At 49.0% G+C, this 20,883-nt stretch overlaps 1 protein-coding gene across 1 annotated transcript in view; it reads right to left on the bottom strand.

Annotated features, from left to right (window-relative positions):
• Window positions 1-20,883, bottom strand: part of COL4A1 (collagen type IV alpha 1 chain) — a 135,380-nt gene that overhangs the window by 47,063 nt on the left and 67,434 nt on the right. The window contains exons 3-12 of the mRNA XM_055426709.2: window positions 5,842-5,931; window positions 5,717-5,761; window positions 4,640-4,684; window positions 4,471-4,533; window positions 3,925-3,978; window positions 3,757-3,783; window positions 2,326-2,409; window positions 2,177-2,239; window positions 903-938; window positions 324-365 (exon numbers count right to left, since the gene is read on the bottom strand). Coding sequence (XP_055282684.1) covers window positions 324-365; window positions 903-938; window positions 2,177-2,239; window positions 2,326-2,409; window positions 3,757-3,783; window positions 3,925-3,978; window positions 4,471-4,533; window positions 4,640-4,684; window positions 5,717-5,761; window positions 5,842-5,931 — 549 coding nt within the window. The remainder of the gene's footprint in view (window positions 1-323; window positions 366-902; window positions 939-2,176; window positions 2,240-2,325; window positions 2,410-3,756; window positions 3,784-3,924; window positions 3,979-4,470; window positions 4,534-4,639; window positions 4,685-5,716; window positions 5,762-5,841; window positions 5,932-20,883) is intronic.

The raw sequence follows: 20,883 nt of genomic DNA, 5'->3' as shown, positions 1-20,883 counted from the left end.
CAACAGCCACGTCCTGTATTTGACCCTTTTAGGATGAAGCCCAGCTCTGGCTCTGTCACTGCCTGAGGACATTGTGATCAACCGCTGGGAACAGACAGCTGGAAGGCCTCACTAAAGCTGCACCTGAGGGCCAGACCCCCACACGAAGTCATCTCAGCGCCTTCTAGCCGTGACCTCCAGGAAAACACTCACAAAGGCAAGAACGCTCAGAGAAGGGTGACTGCGGTCATCAGGGTTCAAGAGGAGGCCCAGAGGCAGAAACCTTATCCTGCTTAGACCTGTGATTTTAGCCATGAAAATGCCCCAAAGCAAAGAGCACTCACCTTTTCACCTTTCGGCCCTTGAAAGCTCAAGCCCATTTGCCCCTGTTGATGAAAAGACAGGCTTCCATTATTAGCATTGTCTTCTTTGTTCAAAATCATCTAACAAATATGACATGAAATGGAACAAGATGGTACATTTAAAGCAATAGCTTCGTCCCATAAAGACATAATATTGATATGTTCAAGAAAGTTGTGATCATGTTGTATTCAATGTCTATCAAAAGCTTTTCTAAAGTATTACTGAAAAAGAACCCCAAAGAAACCATTTTTAAAAATAGAAGATTTTTAAACTCTGGCTTTAGAAAACTAAGGAAAAGATCAATGATTCCATGACTAACAGATGGATAGGAGGAAAGATCAATAGATCAATACTGACAGATCAATAGATCAGTGGATTGACAGAGAAGCTAGATATATTGATGGATTGATGGATAGGTGAACAGACATGTTAAATATAGAGATAGATATAAAACTTATAATTTCCCAAAACACTTTACAGACCCTAAAGAATGAGTTACAGCAATGTCACGACGGCCTCACACTAACGCTAAAGAAAGACAAATGGAAAACAATCTTTACCTTTTCACCCGGAGGGCCAGGCGGGCCTGGAGGGCCCTGGAAGACAGAGCATTTTAATTAAATACGGTCCACAACCCTGGTGTGCTTTTTTGTACCAAAGTTATCTTCAGATGCCACGGTTAACGTGATAGTTTGTTAGATATTACACGTTTTTCCTGTACTATAGAACTGTTAACCTTTGAGAGCAACCAGAAATTAGCCCAAGATTATTACTAACAGGGATGAAAACCCCTCATAATCCCAGGGGTTCCCGGTGGAACCCACTGATCTGAGCGTGTGCTGCGCGATCAGAGAGTGGATGAACCTGCCACCAAATCCCCGGACTCTCAGGCAGGCTCAGGTGAGGAGCTGATGCTGCCTTTCTGTGGAGCATCATCAGCTGCAAAGAAGGCTGATGGCAGAGCAGAGCCTCCTGGAAGCTGATCTCTGAGCTCAGCTTCTAGTCGTCACTGCAAGCACAGCGCAGCTTCTTCACAGCCTGGGCCGGGTCCACAGCCCCCAGGAGAGCAGGTTCCTGGGTGTGTCGTGGGGACTGTGTCCCCACAAGTGAAGGTCCAGGGCGGAGCCTGCTCATCCGCCTCTGCATCTCCCGCTCACGGGACGCACTGGCATCCTCGCAGCCCCACAAGTAATTCACACGTCGCCCGGGGGATGTCTCCGCCTGTGACATGTGACATCTCTTTATAATCCTTTCCCCACGGCTCTGGGGGCACACGGATGGTAAATACCAATCAAACACTCCCTTAAGACAGAAGCTCAATAGATAACTAATAAGAGCCCATTGCACCGCACTGAACTCAACACTCTGTAAGTGTGAGTTCAACTTCCCGACCTACACAGGGAACGGATCTAAAACTGAGGGGAAATATGTGTAACCGCTTCTCTCTGCTGTATACCTGAAACCAACACAGCACTGTAAGTCAACTACACTCCGCTAAACAGAAAGCAATGAAATTCTGCCAAGCAATTATCCTTCAATTAAAACGATAAATAAATGCTTTTTTAAAAATAGAAATTCATTCTTGAATCCAAATTGAAAGGGCTCACCATTGCGGAAAGTTTTTGGTCTTGGAGCACAGCTGGTAAACAACGTTGGGAGACTTTCAGGTGGACAGCAGAGGGCCTCAGCCACACCTGTACAAGGTGCCCATCCTCCCCCAAGCTCCCGTCCACCCAGGCTGAAGTGTTCATCCAATTTTATGAGTCTTCACACCTCAACGCAGTTGTTCTCTGAACAACAGCCTCAGAGAGAGCCTCCGCACCCCCAGACTTACTGGTGGTCCAGTGAATCCTGGGGGGCCGACGGGGCCTTGCAGTCCTGGCAGACCTGGTGAACCCTGTAATTCACCGAGAAAGAGAAGAGTTGAGACGCAACCCAGGCGGGGACTCAGCTGCAGCTTGGCATCATCCAGCCAGTACTCACAGGCGCTCCCGGCTGTCCAGGATATCCTCTTTCGCCTCTCAGCAGGGTCCCTGGTATGTGGCCCAGAATCTCACCTGGGTCCCCCTAGGGGATGGAAGACAAGAGAAACTCACAAACACTGAAGTTTATGGAAAGAGACTGAATGCCCGTGGAGTGGGGGCACACACCGTTGCTATGGGACTAGCCCCCATCTGGGGTTCAGCCTCTGCCTGTGCTTGGGATAAGCCGACCGGCCGTCTCCCCTGGCCACTCATCTCAGTGACCAGCACGAAGGCTGTAACCAGGTCGGAGGGCGTGGACCGCTGAACGGAAGGCTGTGGGGCGCTCTCCACAACGGGCCCCGGCCAGGGGGTCTAGACAGGGGCCCAGCTCTGGTCAAAAGGCTGTGCCCACCGGCCGCTCTCGCAATAGAAGGGTCATCTTTCAGGACAAGACCCAGCGTGGCCACGTTCAGAAAAGCAGGGAAATGCGTTTTAGGTGCCAACACGGCCTGGCACCAGTGCCCGGAGACTCGGGCAAACACCAGGCTGAGGTCAATGGGGAGGTCCTTTCCAGACGAGGTGGACATTTACATCCGCGGGTGTGAAGGACTAAAATAATAAAGCAGAGGGCCTTCCACGCTGGGGGCCCCCCACCCCAGGGCTGAGGCCTAAAGAGGAAGAAAAACTGACTCCCAGGAAGAAGGGAGACCGCCTCCAAAACCGGACCCACGCCCTTCCCTGGGTCTCCAGCCTGCATCCCCGCCCCTCGGCCTGTGCACTTGCAACCCTGGGTCTCCAGCCTGCATCCCCGCCCCTCGGCCTGTGGACTTGCAACCCTCAGTCACACACCTCCCCGAAATAAGGAGTCTACTTTATCTCAACATATTGTAATTATATACCAAAATATATAGAATTAGATTAATATGTAATATAAATGTTAGAACAATAAATAAGTAAATATTATAGAACAATGTACACTGCATTATGTATTATACAATATATAAAACATTTTACAATATTATATATGTATTTTAATTCTCCCTCCCTCCACCATCCTCCTATGTGTGTGCTGTATATATATGGTGCACACACATTGCACAAGCATCCCCTCGCACACCCCACTGGCTGTTTCTCTGCGGAGACCTGCTCACAGCACCGCCCGGGGCTCAGGACAAGGAGCTTCAGGGACCCACGTCTGTTACATTTCCCGCTCACACTATGCTTCCCATCACCTCTTATTTCCTATGAAGAAATGGACCTGGTGTTGAAGCTTTAACTCTAAAATTTCAGTCTGTGTGCAGGATTTCAGCACTCTTTTAATGGAGCAGAGTTTAGGCAAATAGGTTAACAGGCAACCGGTCAACCAAAGTAATTTAAAGTAGGTTTATTTTTTGTGGCGTCTGTTTTACACAGATGCCTGGATTGAATCCAGTAAAATAAAACAACGTACCTTCATTCCTGGTAACCCTGGTGGTCCCTAGAAAAGAAAACATTGGTATTAGTTCTGTTTTCCTCAAAAGAACATTAACACTAAGATATGGGCAGGGGGAAGGAGAGGGAAGGGCAATTGAATGACGAGAGGAATGGTCACACCCTTATCAAACAACCCAATACTCACGGGATTCCCGGCGAATCCAGGCAAACCGGGAGGTCCTACAGGCCCTCTCTCACCCTGGGGACACAGAAAGTCACTCTCGAGGGCCGCCAGGGCGACAGGACCTCATCCCAGAGGCCCCATCAGTTTCCCCATCCTGCCCTTCAGGGACGCTACGTTTGCTGGTGAAAGCCACTGTCTAAAAATTGCTATGAGCTGCACTGCTCAGGGCTGCCTCGTGTTGGAAGAAATATATTTGAGAATACACTTAACAGGGACAAGAATTAACACCAGCATTTTCTTATTTGCTTTGGTAATAGACTAGAGGTGAGAAATTTCGTGGTGAAAGCAACTTTAGAATAAAAGTCTACAAAATAGAAAGGCTTAATGATGTCTTTCCTGAACACTAAACATGGGAAAACTGTTTCGTTACCAAAGAAAGATGTAACACAAGTCACTTCCCAACTGTGGCAACTAAACCTGTGTTCACAGGACAACTCTGCCCAACTGCTCCACGTGCAAAGTTAGATAAACGTGCGCCCAGCAAGGAGGGCCCAGCCCTAACTTTACCTTTGTCCCGTTGCATCCTGGAATACCTGGGGGACCCGGAGGACCATCCTGGCCAGGAATACCCTGCAATTAACAGAATGAACAAGTAGACAAGTTAGAAAATCATCAATGCTATTGTAACACACTTCAAACACCTCATAGAGGGACTAGAAGCCTTTTATATACGTACAGGAAGTCCTGGGTTTCCAGGGTAGCCAGGCACTCCTGAGGGGCCCTGTAGGGATGGAAATGAAAAGGTTTTCACTGGGTGCGGGAGAACCCCATTTTCTCCCACCGCACCCTCCTGGATAAGGATGTCAGACCCTCACTGCTGGCATTTGGAACATCAACCCCGAGCAGACAGAGAGGTGTCCGAGGACCCAGCCCAGGGGTGGGCTGGAGATGACCTGGAGTTTCCGGAGCAACTCTTCATCATCAAACCCTGGTGATTAATTATTTCTAAAATCGAGGCTGCACACCCACAAGATAACTCTGTCCTCGCTTCACCCTTTGTAATTTCTAGGAGACGATAGATAGATGTAAGACAGAGAGATGGGTGGATGGATGGACAGGCAGAGAGAGAGAGAATTCACAGCAAAATCTCAGACAGCTGGAAGAAGAGGGTAGGCATCAATCAGCTTCCTGAGGGAAGAAAGTCAGAGCTCTTCCTGGCTGAAATCCAATCTTCACTGCAGACAGTTACAATGTTATCCGCTATCTTCTGCCCCAAGGAGGATCCAGCAAGGCTGGGCACACTTTTCGTTCCACAAAGTAACAATAACACAATTAAAACGTTTACATTTTACAGCATCTTCCTATTTTTCAAAGATTTTTCAAAGAGCTCCCTGCTCGCACATCCCAGGAGCGGTCATAGCACAGACAGCAGTGTGAAGGCGGAAGATGGAGTGTGGATCTGAACACGTCACCGCTTGTCACACTGACCGAAGGCATCTTTGAGAAGACCTGGAGACGCGCCATCCCCTCCCCAGGGAAATCCGCCCTCGGGAACCCCTGAGGATGGAGCTTCGGGAGAAGCCAGGTGTCAAAGGACAGGAAGTGAGCCCGGCGAGCGGCAGGCCTGGAGGAAGGGGACGCGGGCCGTCACCTGGGGCCTGGAGTCGAGGACAGAGGCGGGCAGAGGGCCCAGAGAAGGGAGGGGGCGGGAGGGACGCCCCGATGGTCTGAGGCGGCGGGCAGGGGCCCGGAGCCCTCCCCCAGAAGCACGCCGTGTCAGAGCCTGCCGCAGGCTTCCGGCCCCCGTACTCACTCTCGTCCCTTTCGTGCCTGGCAGGCCGGGCTCGCCGGTGTCGCCCTGGAAGGAGCAGACAGAACACGATGACACAGACCGTCTCAGCCCCCCCCCAGCCCCCGCGCCGCGACGGCCAAGCTCACCTTCTGTCCTGGTGGTCCCTGAGGCCCCTCGGGTCCTTGCATTCCGGGAAACCCGATGACCCCTTGTAACCCCGGGAGGCCTCTTTCTCCCTGCGGAGGAGGAGGGAGCCAGTGAGACGGGGGGCAGCTCGGAGGGAGCGGCGGGAAGGGCAGAAACGGGCCTCGGCCAGCGTCACCCCGCATCCCGCCTGCCGGAGCATCTGACAAAAGACGCTGCCCACGGCGACCCACGTCTGCCCGCGGCGACCCACGTCGGACACGTCTCTGCTGTCTTTAAGCTCCTTTGAGGGCAGGAGTGTCCACAGATGATCCCAGGCCCAATGCCTTCTATATACTATACTCTAAATGCTAAATAATTTGTTGGGCAAATAAAACAACAGAGAGTTGAGTTTTCTCCCCACTAAATTGTTTAGGATAGTTGGGGATTTTTCTTGTTTATAACCTCCTTTGATGAGTGATGTCATGTTGACAGACACAGCACTGAGATTCTGAGAGCAAACTCCATCAAGGCTTCCCTTCAAGGGGTGCGGAGGCAAAGCTCACGGTTGGCGTTTCAGCATCAGATGCTAAGACTTCTCTGTGCCATCAACAGTCTGATGACGGGCCTCCCCGAGCCTCTCTAAAACCTGGCTTTGTGCAAAGGTAGAATCAAGGTTGAATTACGGTCTCTGCCCACGTGTGGCAAAAAGAAATTCAACCTTATTCTTTTAAATAATGAATATTATTTGGGGTCCACACATGCGGCTGCGATTCAGAAAGACTGGAATGTTAGGCCTTGAGGTGGCCCTTGAAAGATGAAAACAACATTAATACATGAAGAGATGGAAGAAGGTAATTCGGGCTGGACGAAACGAACGAGAATACCAGTGGGACAAGGATGTGGAGAAACGAGGCGCCGCCGTTTGACCTGGAAACGTGGTTTCCTGCACAGCCAGCACGGGCACAGCGGCCTAATTAGGGATGTTTGCAGACGACAGCCACACTCAGACTGTCCACGGGAAAAGCCCAAAACGGGGACAAGCATTCAAGAAAACCCATTTTCTTCACAGTACGTGGATTTTTTTGTACCCAGGTGGCACAGTGGTAAATAATGTATTTCCCAACGCAGGAGACATGAGTTCGATCCCTGGGTCGGAAAGATCCCCTGGAGAAGGGAAAGGCAACCCACTCCAGTATTCTTGCCTGGAGAATCTCATGGACAGAGGAGCCTGGTGGGCTACAGTCCATGGGGTCGCAAAGAATCAGACATGACTTAGCGATTGAGCATGCATATGGACTTCAATGCAATCTCACGATCAAACTGAGTAAGCATCTTTAGCCAGTTTTTAAAAAGAGAAGGAGATTGTAGCCGGGATTCCTTACCTCCCCCATAGTTATGTTAGTTCAAAGGGAAAAAATAAACTGACAAGCTACACAGAACAAACATTTGTGCATGTGTTAAGTCGCTTCAGTCATGTCCGACGCTTTGTGACCCCATGGACTGTAGCCCAGCAGGCTCCTCAGTCCATGGGATTCTCCAGGCAAGAACACTGGAGTGGGTTGCCATGCCCTCCTCCAGAGGGTCTTCCCAACTCAGGGATGGAACCCGCATCTCTTATGCCTCCTGCATTAGCAGAAGGGTTCTTTACTACTAGCGCCACCTGGGAAGCCCCCTCGGGGTAAACAAACATTTACCCTCCCGAAACAGCACATTACCAAGAGCTACTTGAAGATTTTCAACGTCGCATAAATGAAAGAACACAGAACAAAAACTCGCAAAGTCACCCTCCTCTCCAAACCGCTCAGAGCTCTCAAGTTCCGGAGCCTGCAGGTGAATTGTCTGCCTGTGCGCTTAAAGCACATTTATGACTATTTTGGCTGCACTGAGTCTTCGCTGCTGCGCACACGAGCAGCTTCTCTAGCTGCAGCGAGTGGGGGCTACTCCCCAGGAGTGGAGCCCGGGGCTCTCAGTGTGGCGGCTTCTCCCCTTGCAGAGCGCAGGCTCTGGAGTGCCCAGGCTTCAGCAGTGCCAGTGTGCTTAGCTGCCCCTCGGCATGCGGGCTCTTCTGGACCAGGATCGAACCTGTGTCCCCTAGCACTGGCAGGCAGATTCTTAACCACTAGACCACCAGGGAAGTCCCAACATTTTTCTGAAATGTAGGAACGTGGTTCTGAACCGAAGTCTCCATCCACTGGGCCTCTACGGACTGTGGGTGTCGCTGGCAGGAGGCTGGAAACTGCGTGTGACTACACGGGGAAGAAGCAAGTGATTTAGAATTCCAGAGGATCCCACCAAACAGGACTGAGTGCAGGAAAGAAAGCCGAGCTCGGCAGTTTGGCACAGTCGCCTAGACCAGCTGCATCCGGGGACCAACCAGGAAGAGCAGACGCAAACACCCCGGGGCCCTGCAGAGGCCTGCACACAGAGCGCCACCGGCTCGTCCTCCCTGGGAAAGAAACACACTCTCAGGCCGAGACGTGTCCAAGGGGAAAGCTCCTTAAAGGCATTCACTCTTCACCTAAAACGACAGCAGGCACGAATGTCCAAATTCCTGGAGCTGGAGATGGACAGTAAGCTAGATTCAAATATGGGAAGGTCCGGCCCCAAATAGAACTGAACTCCAAACAGCTGGCTAAAAAGTAAACGAACGTTGAATGGAGTATCCTCAAACAGCCTGGCACGTGATGGGAAGGAGATGTCAAAGGCACGTTGGCAGAAAAGCCTCCTAACGGGCAGGGTGCCGTATTTTTAGTGCTTGGTTAACACTGGCGACATCAGTGGGAGACCCAGCACAGATAAGATTTTATAATTCTCGTTTTCATCGTGGAAGGCACGGAGGCCCGGTGCCAGATTGGCTGATTCCGACAAGTTTCTCACTGAGTCAGCACCGAAGCCAAAAATAGAAATGAGGTCAGCCTCTACCTCGGTCGGTGTTTTTTCTAGGCCACTAGAGCAAGCCGGCTCCCAGCAAATATTAAACAGCTCGCCCACAGCAACTTAGCCCCTTTTATGTCCATTTCACAGATAAGGAAATTAGGACCCGATGTTTTACTGACGTGTCACACGTCACCGGCTGACCCCTGTGTGCTCCTGGGAACAGAATTCAGAAATCTGAATTCCCAAGTCCTGGCCTTTGCCACAGAACGCATTCTTTCCCAAATGTCACCGGAACACTTGAGCAAGCCCCAGATCCCAAGAGTTCTGGAATTAAGTAGCTAAAGAGGAAGTGACTCCTCCGTGTTCATGGCTCTTGCCATCTCACACATACTCTTTTTTTTTTTAAGTTTCCTAGTCTTTTGTTCAGACCCGAATAATCTAATATCTCACAGGTTATCCTGGGCACCAGAGCAGAGCAAACAGGCAGGATAACCGGTACACAGCACATGCTGCAGGCCGGCCCAATTCTTCCTCCGAGCTTTCAGCAAATCTCCACAAGGGTCACAGGGAAAGCAGAGGGCCGCGCAGGTGAGGCAAAGGCTCTTCCTGCCAGTCCTTTCGAAGCCAGACTCGGGCCCCGGGGCTCACGGCTGAATGTGAACAGTGGGAATCAGCGAAGCAGGACCCCTCGGTCACCTCTTTCCCAGATGTGCTGGAGGCAGGGTCCGAGAGGGCCTGGGGCCCACGTGAGCCCCACAGGCACGGCTACCACGGCAGCGAGAACTCAGCGTGGAGGACGAGACACAGCAGTGCGCACGGTCCTACGCAAAACGTTTTGAGACAACGGCCTTCAACAGCTTTACTCCTGAACATCAGTGCAGTCTACCACACTAATTAAAAAAAGGGTCTATATACCAATCATGGAAGTGACTATCATTCTATCTTCAAATGAGGGAATTCAGAATTTGAGAAGAGAAAATAGCATGCTATAAAGAAGAAAGAACGCAGTCATGGAGAATGATCTTGGTATCAAAATTAGCCATTCTAAATTAGGCATGAAATAGAGTTTCATGCATGGAACACTTACAAACTTTCTATCATACATTATCTGCAGAAGGAGATAACAACAGAAGGAGATTTTTTTAAAAATCCATAAAATGTGGGAATAGAAGAGTTTTTTTAAAAATAATATCCAATTATTTCCTTTCCTCCTAAAATACGTACAGACAAAGCTCATGATTGAAATCCAATGTTAGAATACATCATCCCCTTCAAATCTCAGTCAAACCTCCAAATGCTAATAAAGTCCCCAGGATGCCGAGGCTAAAAAAAGTGAGACAGTTCTAAAGATAATAAAGAAAACATCATAATCAACGACAACAACAACAAAAAAAAGCTGAAATTAACATGAAATATATCAGAATAAGCTGCCTTCAAGCATCTGACAGTCAGAGGTCTCGTTACGCTTGTTTCAGCAGCCAACATGGGATCAGTGTCTCTGAGCCAAACTCTGAATCCTTTTCTCAGTTTTAAAGTGATGTGTTCATGGATGGTCACCACAGACTGACTTCCCGAGCCCTGGGCCCCCTCTCTCAATGGGGGACCGACCGTGAGGGGCAGAACCGTCCACATGCCCTTGTTCACCCATCGGAAAGCAGAACACAGCCACAAAGGGTGCTGCCTGCAGAGGTCCCGCAGTGGGCGTTCATCTCTCGGAAGATTAAGCACTTTACAGGCAGGGGTATTTCTCATTCATTCAGCGCTTGGCACAGACTTTGAAAGTCAGCAAATGGATGGCGAACTAGCCAGCAGCATCCCGTGAACGTACCAAGAGGGAGGACTTTACCTCCGTAGCCTAAGAGCTTTAAAACGAAGGAGAACGGCTGCCGGGCAGCACAGAGTCCCTGACCTCCCTGTCCCAATTTAAAGCCCCACGGGCACCAGAGCCTGGAGCCACCAGTGGCCGAAGAGGAAACGGGAGGAGAGAGCCGTGGGCGGTACGGGACACTGAGTCAGCTCTTTGGGGCCTTGAGAGTTCAGTGTCCAAGCACGGCTGCGAGTAATTGAGGGAACGAAATATGTGCGTTTGGAGCCAGCGCTCACCAAGCACTTAGTGCTGGGGAAGCGAGTTCGGACCACGGGTCACAGTCAATGGGGGCCCTGGGGGCTGAGCCAAAAATTCCACAAGTCGGATTCCTGGAGCCCAGCAACCATCAGACATCTGCAGGATCATCTCCTGAATGCCGAAGCTGCTGGGAAAGTGGTGGGAAGGCGGGGATGGGTGTCACGGGGTCATGGAAAAACTGCGGGACGAGGCCCCACTGGGCTTCATCCACACCAGGAAGCTGGACGTTACGGCAGAGATCCCACCACGGCTGCAGGGGGACACACACGAGCAGAAGCCTGAAAGGGCCTGGTTTTCCTCAGAGGAAGACGGGTACACCGACCCTCTGCATCACCAGACACACACCCGGAACCTTGAACGAATGTGTATGTCAGTGTAATGCAGACCCCATCTGGGGGAGGGGAGGATTAGAGTCTGGTTAGAAGGATAGCATCTAGTTAGTGGATGCAAATGACTATTCAGGATGGATAAGTAACAGGGTGCTACTGTACAGCACAGGGAACCGTACTCATGATCCTGCTGCTAAGACACTTCAGTCGTGTCCGACTCTGTTCGACCCCATAGACGGCAGCCCACCAGGCTCCCCCGTCCCTGGGATTCTCCAGGCAAGAACACTGGACTGGGTTGCCATTTCCTTCTCCAGTGCATGAAAGTGAAAAGTGAAAGTGAAGTCGCTCAGTTGTGTCCGACTCTTAGCGACCCCACAGACTGCAGCCCACCAGGCTCCTCCGTCCATGGGATTTTCCAGGCAAGAGCACTGGAGTGGGGTGCCATCACCTTCTCCACTCACTATCTTAAGATAAATCATAATAGAAAAGAAGATTTAAAAGCACGTATATACAGGGACTCAACAATATGTATATAAATGAATGACCGTGCTGGACAACAGACATTAACACATTGTAAACCAATCACACTTCAGTTAGACCGAGAAACAGGCTGTCCGACTCTTTGTGACCCCATGGATATAGAGTCCATGGGCTTCTCCAGGCCAGAATACAGCAGTGGGTAACCTTTCCCTTCTCCAGGGGATCTTCCCAACCCAGGGATCAAACCCAGGTCTCCTGCATTGCAGGCAGGTTCTTTACCAGCTAAGCCACCACGGAAGCCCCAAAACACTGGAATGGGAAGCCTATCCCTTCTCCAGGGAGCTTCCCAACCCAGGAATCAAAGCAGGGTCTCCTGCATTGCAGGCAGATTCTTAACCAGCTGAGCTACAAGGGAAGCCCATAAAAATAGGCTGCTGCTACTGCTGCTGCTAAGTCACTTCAGTCGTGTCCGACTCTGTGTGACCCCATAGATGGCAGCCCACCAGGCTCCTGCATCCCTGGGATTCTCCAGGCAAGAACTCCAGAGCGGGCTGCCATTTCCTTCTCCAATGTGTGAAAGTGAAGTCGCTCAGTCGTGTCTGACCCTGAGCGACCCCACGGACTGCAGCCTACCAGGCTCCTCCATCCATGGGATTTTCTAGGCAAGAGCACTGGAGTGGCTTGCCATTGCCTTCTCCGACAAACATTTCTTTAAACATAATACTGAAGACTGTTTCACATGTCTGCTCTATCATTATTCCTATTTCATGCATTTAACATTTTAATATTAAACTGCATGCATGCTGAGTCGCTTCAGTTGTGCCTGACTCTGCGACCCCATGGACTGTAGCCCGCCAGGCTCCTCTGTCCATGAGCTTTTCCAGGCAAGAACACTGGAGTGGGCTGCCATTTCCTTCTCCTAATACTAAATTAGGAGAGAGTACAGTCCTCTGGCAGCCACAGCGTGGCTCCATCGTGTTTCTCTTCTTCCCCAAAGTGTCCTTTTCTCCCTCCAGGTTCGGTGCTCCTGCACGCGAGACGGTCGGGAGGAGGACTCTCGGCGTAATCGTCTCCGCTGGCTCTGAGGGGATCTGCCAGGAGCTTGAGCAGTCACACACGGGGGGGGGAGATGAGCACTTCTGAGTGTCTTCCCGGACAGGAGTGCACGCCCCATCTTTTCACGTGCAGAGGATGAGAAGAGTCAGAGAGGCGTTAAAATGGAAAAAAGGCTCCTGCGTCCACGGCCTTCATGTTCTGTAAGATCCAGCCTCTTTCCTAAGAGCCTCCTGAGCCCACTCAGTCCCTTCTCACCCTCGGGGCTGGTTTGGGCAAACAGACCCTACATGGCCCCTCATCACACGCACCTCGACATTCCTTTCTTCAACCATCGTCAGGCTAGTGGTAATGCGCTCTCAAAGACTTTGGTAGCTGCAGATAATTGGGTTTGTATGAAAAGTGGGTTTTCCCGTGGTCATGTATGGATGTGAGAGCTGGACTGTAAAGAAAGCTGAGCGCCGAAAAACTAATGCTTTTGAACTGTGGTGCTGGAGAAGACTCTTGAGAGTCCCTTGGACTGCAAGGAGAACCAACCAACCCATCCTAAAGGAGGTCAGTCCTGGGTGTTCATTGGAAGGACTGATGCTAAAGCTGAAACTCCAATACATTGACCATCTGATGCAGAGAGCTGACTCATTGGAAAAGACTCTGATGCTGGGAAACATTGAGGGCAGGAGGAGAAGGGGACGACAGAGGATGAGATGGTTGGATGGCCTCACCAACTCAATGGACATGAGTTTGGGTGAACTCCAGGAGTTGGTGATGGACAGGGAGGCCTGCAGTTCATGGGGTCGCAGAGAGTCGGACACGACTGAACTGAACTGAACAAAAGTGGGACAGACACAGAGCCGAGGTTCTGGAGACAGAGCTGGCTGGGGGCACAGCAAGTCATCAGAAAGCCTTCCTCTCTCTGCTGACACATGGACTGCAGCTCTGATGCTGGGGTCTCTGCCCCAGGGCTCTTGAGCAGACATTCCCAGCCCCTGGAGCTGAGTCCATCCAACGGACAAGGGCCACCCACGCCCAGCGGGTGGGTCAACAGCTTCACGCTGCCCACTGACATGGCACTAGCACAGAAGTCTCCCCAAGAGGCCGTGTTCAAGGGTAGGTTTCCACTGGATAAACCCCGATCTGAAAACACTATGTGAGCCCATGATGAATTCTGGCACAATTCTAGGAATGTCAACATCGCTGTGAGAGTCGGTCACTAGCGCTAAGCTCAAATCATACGTCACATGAAACGAGCAGAGCACCGATCACAGAGGAAACACACAACAAGTGTTATGGATTAGTCAACATTTGCCAAGAAATAAAGCTGTAGATACTTTCTGATCTACCAAAATCCACTCTGCACGTCACCTGGTGAGAAAAAAAAGTGAATTATAAAGAGTTCTTCACAAAACACTTTCTAAAGAACCATTCTTCAACCCAAGAATAACTTGAAGGAGCCCTGAGTGCCTTGTTACTATAAACAATTCAAAACTCTTTCCCCAAAGCCAGCTAAAAGCAAACAAACCTTCCAGCTTCGCTGATCCATTTAAAAACTTACTAAAACGACAGGCAAACTTGAGGACTGACAAACTGTTGGTGGCAAAAAAACTTCAAATTTTCCAAAGGTTCTTAGGACTCATAAATAAATTCCAGACCTTTCTCCATCATTAGAGCTGAGTATCAGCGATGGCGGACAAAGATTAAAGCTGTCAGCAGTGGCAAGGGTCTTTAACAGCAAATATTTTCTTCATTAATTTGTCTCAGGCTCTTTCTGAAAAAAAATCAGCCTAAAACACTTTTGTTAATTCTTACTCCAAAGCAGTAATCTGCTTAAAATATTTTAAGTATAAATATTTATAGTCATTCCCCCAAGTAGTCAGCTTCCCAAATTAGAAAGGAAAGAAAAATATTTTGATAACGTTTTTCCAAAGTCTGGTGGGTGTATTCCATCAAATCATGTGTATACATTTCCAGTTAATCTTTAATCGATAGCTTCGTCCACTTTCCCATCAGACAGCAGAGTTCTGTTTCCACTGTTTCCTCAAGCTCTATTAATACATTCAAATTTAAACGGGAAGGTTCAGTGTCTTGATGGGTTTTCCTGTGGACCCGGGTTCAATAACCCTCCACTCACATCCACCATCTTCTGGGCTTCAGGCTAAGTCCAGGCTCTTAAGCACCTCCCAGGCCCAAACTGCACATTCCCTGTCCCCCACCATCCCTTAGCACCCAGCACACCCACGGAATCTCAGCTAAACACCCCTTCATGGAGGTTGCTATTGTTGCTTGGTGGCTAAGTCGTGTCTGACTCTTTGCGACCCCATGGAACGCAGCACACCAGGCATCCCTGTTCTTCACTATCTCCCAGAGCTTGCTCAAACTCATGTCCGTTGAGTCAGTGATGCCATCCAACCATCTCATCCTCTCTTGTCCCCTTATTCTCCCTCCTTCAATCTTTCCCAGCATCACGGTCTTTTCAAATGAGTCAGCTCTTCCCATCAGGTGGCCAAAGAACTCCTAAACACAAGGCAATGTGAAGACAACTTTTACACCTAATCTATCACATTAAATTAGGACACAGTAAAGGAGACATGAGTATCATGAGAAATGCTGGGCTGGATGACTCACAAGCTGGCATCAAGACTGCCAGGAGAAATATCAACAGCCCCAGATAAGCAGATGAAAACACCCTAAGAGCAGAAACGGAAGAGGAACCAAAGAATCTCTTGATGAAAGTGAAAGAGGAGAGTTAAAAAGCTGGCTTTAAACCCAACATTCAAAAAGCTAAGATCGCGGAATCCAGTCCCATTACTTCATGGCAAATAGATGGGGGAAAGTGGAAACGGTGACAGATTTTATTTTGGGGGGCTCCAAAATCACTGCCGATGGTGACTGCAGCCATGAAATTAAAAGATGCTCGCTCCCTGGAAGGAAAGCTATGACAAACCTAGACAGACATCAAAAGGCAGAGACGTCACTTTGCCAACAGAGGTCCGTAGAGTCAAAACTATGGCTTTTCCAGTAGTCATGTATGGATGTCAGAGTTGAACCATAAAGAAGGCTGAGCACCAAAAACTTGATGCTTTCAAACTGTGATTAGGTGGAGAAGACCCTTGAGAGTTCCTTGGACTGCAAGGAGATCCAACCAGTCCATCCTAAAGGAAATCAACCCTGAATACCCATTGGAAGGACTGATGCTGAAGCTAAAGCTCCAATACTTTGGCCACCTGATGCGAAGAACTGACTCACTGGAAAAGACCCTGATGCTGGGAAAGATTGAAGGCAGGAGGAGAAGAGGGCAGCAGAGGGCAAGATGGTGGATGGCATCACTGACTCAATACACATGAGTCTGAGCAAGCTCCGGGAAACAGTGAAGGACAGGGAGGCCTGGCGTGCAGTTCACGGGATCGCAATCCCGAAGAGGTGGACACGACTTAGCGCCTGAACAAGAAAGCCCCCAAGGGCTCTGGCTTTCTGCCACCAGAGGGCGCTGTGGGACCACACTTCCCCCACCAAAATTTCCCCCAGTAGACCCTGAAAGCATTCAGCTTTTTTTTCTTCAATATTCATTATCTTAATACACTAATGTTAAAAATTTAGTGCCACTGAAGATATCAGTGCAGGAACGGCTAAGAGAAATCATTTTTTATAAGCCTGCAACACAGATCACTACAGGAATGAATTTTAATTTGAATTAAAAAATGTAATTATAAAAAAGAGTGGATATGTATAGATGATTCACTCTGCTGTACAGCAGAAACTAGCACAACACTGGAAAGGAACTATACTTCAATAAAACATGTAATTAAACTGAAACATAAAACTAGTAGCCTGAACACTGAGGCTATTAAGTAACATAAATGCTGTGACCCTAGAAATAACATGAACTGTGGATGTTTTTCAGACTACTTCTGCACCCATTTTTTTAAACCCAGAATCTAACAATAATACAAGGGGAATCTAACAATAACACAGGGTGGGGGAATAAATTCAGTTTTCTAAATGACTGGAAATAGTACATTTTGAAACAAATTCTGCAAAACAGGTACAAATATGGTAGTAAGAGGTCTCTGAGAAACAGTTTCTAAATATCCAACTGCAGGTAAAATTTATTTGAAGACTCTTCTCTGGTCCTTGTACTATACGTTTACAGGAAATACATATTTGAGGTCATTTAACCCATTCTCCTGATTTTTGTCATTTAGGAAGGGGAAAAAAATCCAACCAGATTTTAACAGCTTCCCCAAAAGGTGATATGGGGTGCTCTTGAAAATCAAAACCAGGAATGTTTCTGCCTAAACCTATTACTTTACAATCAGTACAGACTTAAAACTTGTCCTTTACAGCGGAACGTAGTATAGAAAAGGCAGCTGGGAAGTTCAACAAGCGGGGGGCCCTGGAAGGGTGTGTATGTTACACACTGCAGGGAGCGGGAGGCAAGGCCCAGCTGCAGCTGGGAACTGGCCTGGCCGGGCAGGCCTTGCCTCGGCAGGGCCTCAGGGGCCTCAGGGGGCTGAGAACCTGCCTGCAGAATTGCGCCCTTACTCACCAGCACGAGCGCCTTTTCCGTGTTTAAAAGTCCCGTGCACTGGCGTTCACTTGCTTTATCAAAATCCTACGTCCTAACTTAAAGACTGTGGGGGGAGGAGTCAGACTGCAAGAACACAATTATTGCAAACAAAATAGCAATGGGAGGTTAGCGGCTTCAGGAGTTGAGACGAGGAAAAATGCATCATTTTTCTCAAAGAGACATTTTGCTTTATTTTTACTACCTCCAAACCAACAACCCTGAGGCTTAAAGAGATGCATTGTATGTTATCAGCAAATTTTAGAAATACCAATTAGTACACAATGTCTAAATAGTCCTTGGAGGGTTTTTTGTTACCATAGCTAAGGATGTTATTAACTTGAACTTGAAAATGAACGTGGGCGTGTGACAAGGTCCTGGAAGTGCGTGCATCCTGAACAAAATTAGGGCACATAAAAGTCAGGAAATGCCACAATCTAGGTCAGGGAGGTTTTTTAAAAAAGTCTGGGCTAACAGTAAATATGAAAAATGCAAAAGGACTATTCTGACAATAACAATTATCATTACTAACATAAAAGGCATGCAAGGTATTCTTTAGGTTTAACCTTTAGAGAAACTGCCAATTGGCAATTAAGAAAAAATGTTTTCTTAAAAAAAATGTTCAATGCAATTATGTATTAGAACTGGGTTTTAGAGGTACCCTACCAGGGGCATTCCCTGGGCCCCCACACCCAGCACAGAGAGTACACAGGAGGTGCTCACTAAATATTTTCATGAGGGAGTAAGGAAACACAAAATGCTTAAGGTTCCAAAGAAATAATACAAACCTCCCAGGGGGGTGCAGGTTTAGGAATTCCCTTTCAAACTTGACTACAAAAACAGGCACGTCTGCTCCGCATGAGTGAGCGGAGCTTGGGGGACCCTGCTTTGCAGTCTTGGGGGACCGATGATGCCGTGTGATGACACGAGGGCTGCGGCTCAGGAAGCAGAAGATTTCAGTCCTGGCTGGAGCGTCGACCACGCAGACTCCCGGAAAATCCACTTCGCCCTCTTGAGATGGGACCCTGCCCCTACCCCTTTTCCCCATGGGATCTTGTCAGAGTCAGATCTGGTTTGATGGCGTTTTCAGAGGGAGCCTGCATTGCCTCAAACACTGAACAAACGTTTACAAGCCGAGCCCTCCTAACGGTGGTCCACTTGAACACAACCCTTCTGCTTCTCTCTTTCAGTTTCTATGCCTGTCAGGTCCATGGCGCTTCCTACAAGGCCACAGAGTATTTTAAAAGAGAATGGAAATGCAGTGTCGTCTCTTTTGTGATGCTATCGGTCATGACCCAGGAATTATCTCACTCTTGTCTTGGTGGCTAAATTTAACGTAGGAAACTAAGCATTTCTCGAGTATTTAGAAAAACATGACAGGTCTAAGAAACCCCTCCCTCATCTGATGCACAGGGCTTCTCCGTTTCTCCTTAATGAGCATGTTTGATAGTAATTCTTGTCAAGACCGGGACACTGTGTGTCAGTCTCCGGTATCAGCCTGAGTCTTTCTGAGGCCAGCCCATCACCAGCTCATCCAGCTGAGATGACAGAGGCCCCGGGGCCCTCCTCTTCTGTTTATTCCGTGAGGGCCTGAGAAAACACACATATTCAGACGCCCCCAAATGACTTCCCTTTCCTCCAGTCAAGTTGCCTGACTGTTACCACATGGCTAAGAACAGTTGCCCCAGCATGCGGCAAGAAAGTCAAGACTTCATCAATCAAGGTCAGAACAGGGCCAAGGAGGCTAAGACGTGACAAGTCAATTCCGCACAAAGTACAACACAACGCGGGCCGACCTTGAGGTTTCACAAAACCTACTGTTAGCATAGCCTCCTCAATGAGAAAGAGCCCTGGTAAGATTGATCCTAATTAACAACCGAATTTTAACCTGTTTTCGGTAAAGACCACAGTATGTTTTAAAACATACAGTGCCTACAGGAAAGAAATGGAGCGACATGTTGAAGGCAATTTTTTGGTCAGGAATGATTTTAAAACTGAATAGTCAGGAAAAGCATCGTTGTTGTCGTTTAGTTGCTAAGTCGTGTCCAACTCTCTTGGACCCCATGGACTGTAGCCCACCAGGCTCCTCTGTCCATGGGACTTCCCAGGCAAGACTAATGGAGTGGGTTGCCATTTCCTTCTCCAGGGGATCTTCCCCACCCAGGGATCGAACTCGCATCTCCTACATTGGCAGGTGGGTTCTTTACCACCACTGAGCTACCCGGGAAGCCCCAGAAAAAGCATATGACTGCACAATCAATCCCAAATAAAGGTGCATAAATTAACACAACAAATAACTCCTTCTTAAATACTTAGAAATAACCTTCACTTCAATGTTGTTCATAAAAACAGCAGTATGTTTTCCAAAGATAATGTGGACACACATTTTTACCCAGGGACATGGTCAAAGTATTAAAAAATTTAAACGAGCAGTATCTTATTTAATGCTATTTTACTGGTTTAATTTATATGACAGTTTCCTATTTTGTTGATTCTAAGTTACTTAATGCCGATAGATTAAAACATTACACTCTTTGGCTAGGAGCTAAGTTGCTGAGACAGGCAAATCACATGATAGTCTGTAAATTAGGAGATATTAATGTTCTCATAAAAAGAAAACAGAGAACAGATTATAGAGCTTTAAAACTGTGTGACATTTTCCCATGTATCCTGCATTTAAATTTAACAAATAAATTTGAAGACAGATGACCCAGTGGATAAGTGTGTTAGAGAAAGACAAACAGATGGGATGGAAGGAGGGGGGAAGGGGGTTCTTGAAGGTCAGACCCAACCTCTGGCGATGCCCCCTCGCATTCCACACCCTGGGGGTCTGCGTCATCCAACAGAACCAAAGGGGCGATTTCTCTTTGGCCAAAGGAGGCTGATCAGTCAAGCACCCTGAGGTGGCCTTCCCTTCTCTCTCCCATTCCAAATATGAAATTGCCAACTTTGTAAAAAATTCCTGAGCTCCCACGAGAATTCCAAGCCAGGGGAGCCCCCCAGACATCCTGAAAGGACAACGCAACGCTTCCCCGCGGGGAGGGCCAGCACTGCCGTGACACAGAAGCGACCACCTCACAGCTCCGAGACGCTCCACGCGACGGGCTGCGGCTGACGACCTGGGGGCAGAATTTCAGAGGAACAGACACGACAGCACAGGGAGCCGGCCCTGCCCCAGGGGCTCGGGGGAGGCTTGGAGTCCTGCCCTGCATCCGCCCAGAGCAAGCCCGGCCTCCCGGCTCCCTCCCTCTGCCCCAGAAGCAGAGCCCGCCGCGACCTAGGGCTCTGGGCACACCTCGGGGTCACCCACCAGGGAAGGAAAGTGGGATGGGCACGACAAAGGGACACACACCGCTCCCTGCACTGCACGGTCACAGCTGACACCGCGCGGGTGTCCTGAGACTCTTCAAAACAGAAAAAAAGGGAGGGCAAGACCCAAGGGACTCAAGAACGGCCACCTTCCCAGCAGCAGGCTCTGAGAAGGGAATGAGGACTCCCGGAACCACATTCCTGCCTCTCCGCATACATCACTGGGAAAGCATTCCAGGCTGAGGACATGTCTGCCTGAAAAGTGCCAGCCCGTTACGGCCTGACCTTCCGCGCGCAGATCAAGGGAGCCTCTGACCTTGACTGCATA

The sequence above is a fragment of the Moschus berezovskii genome, chromosome 13 (assembly GCF_049115385.1).
Source record: "Moschus berezovskii isolate FMDL1 chromosome 13, NW_MosBer_1.0, whole genome shotgun sequence".
Lineage (NCBI taxonomy): Eukaryota > Metazoa > Chordata > Mammalia > Artiodactyla > Moschidae > Moschus > Moschus berezovskii.
Note: the sequence above shows the minus strand (reverse complement) of the source record. Positions and strands in the feature narration are given on the sequence as shown.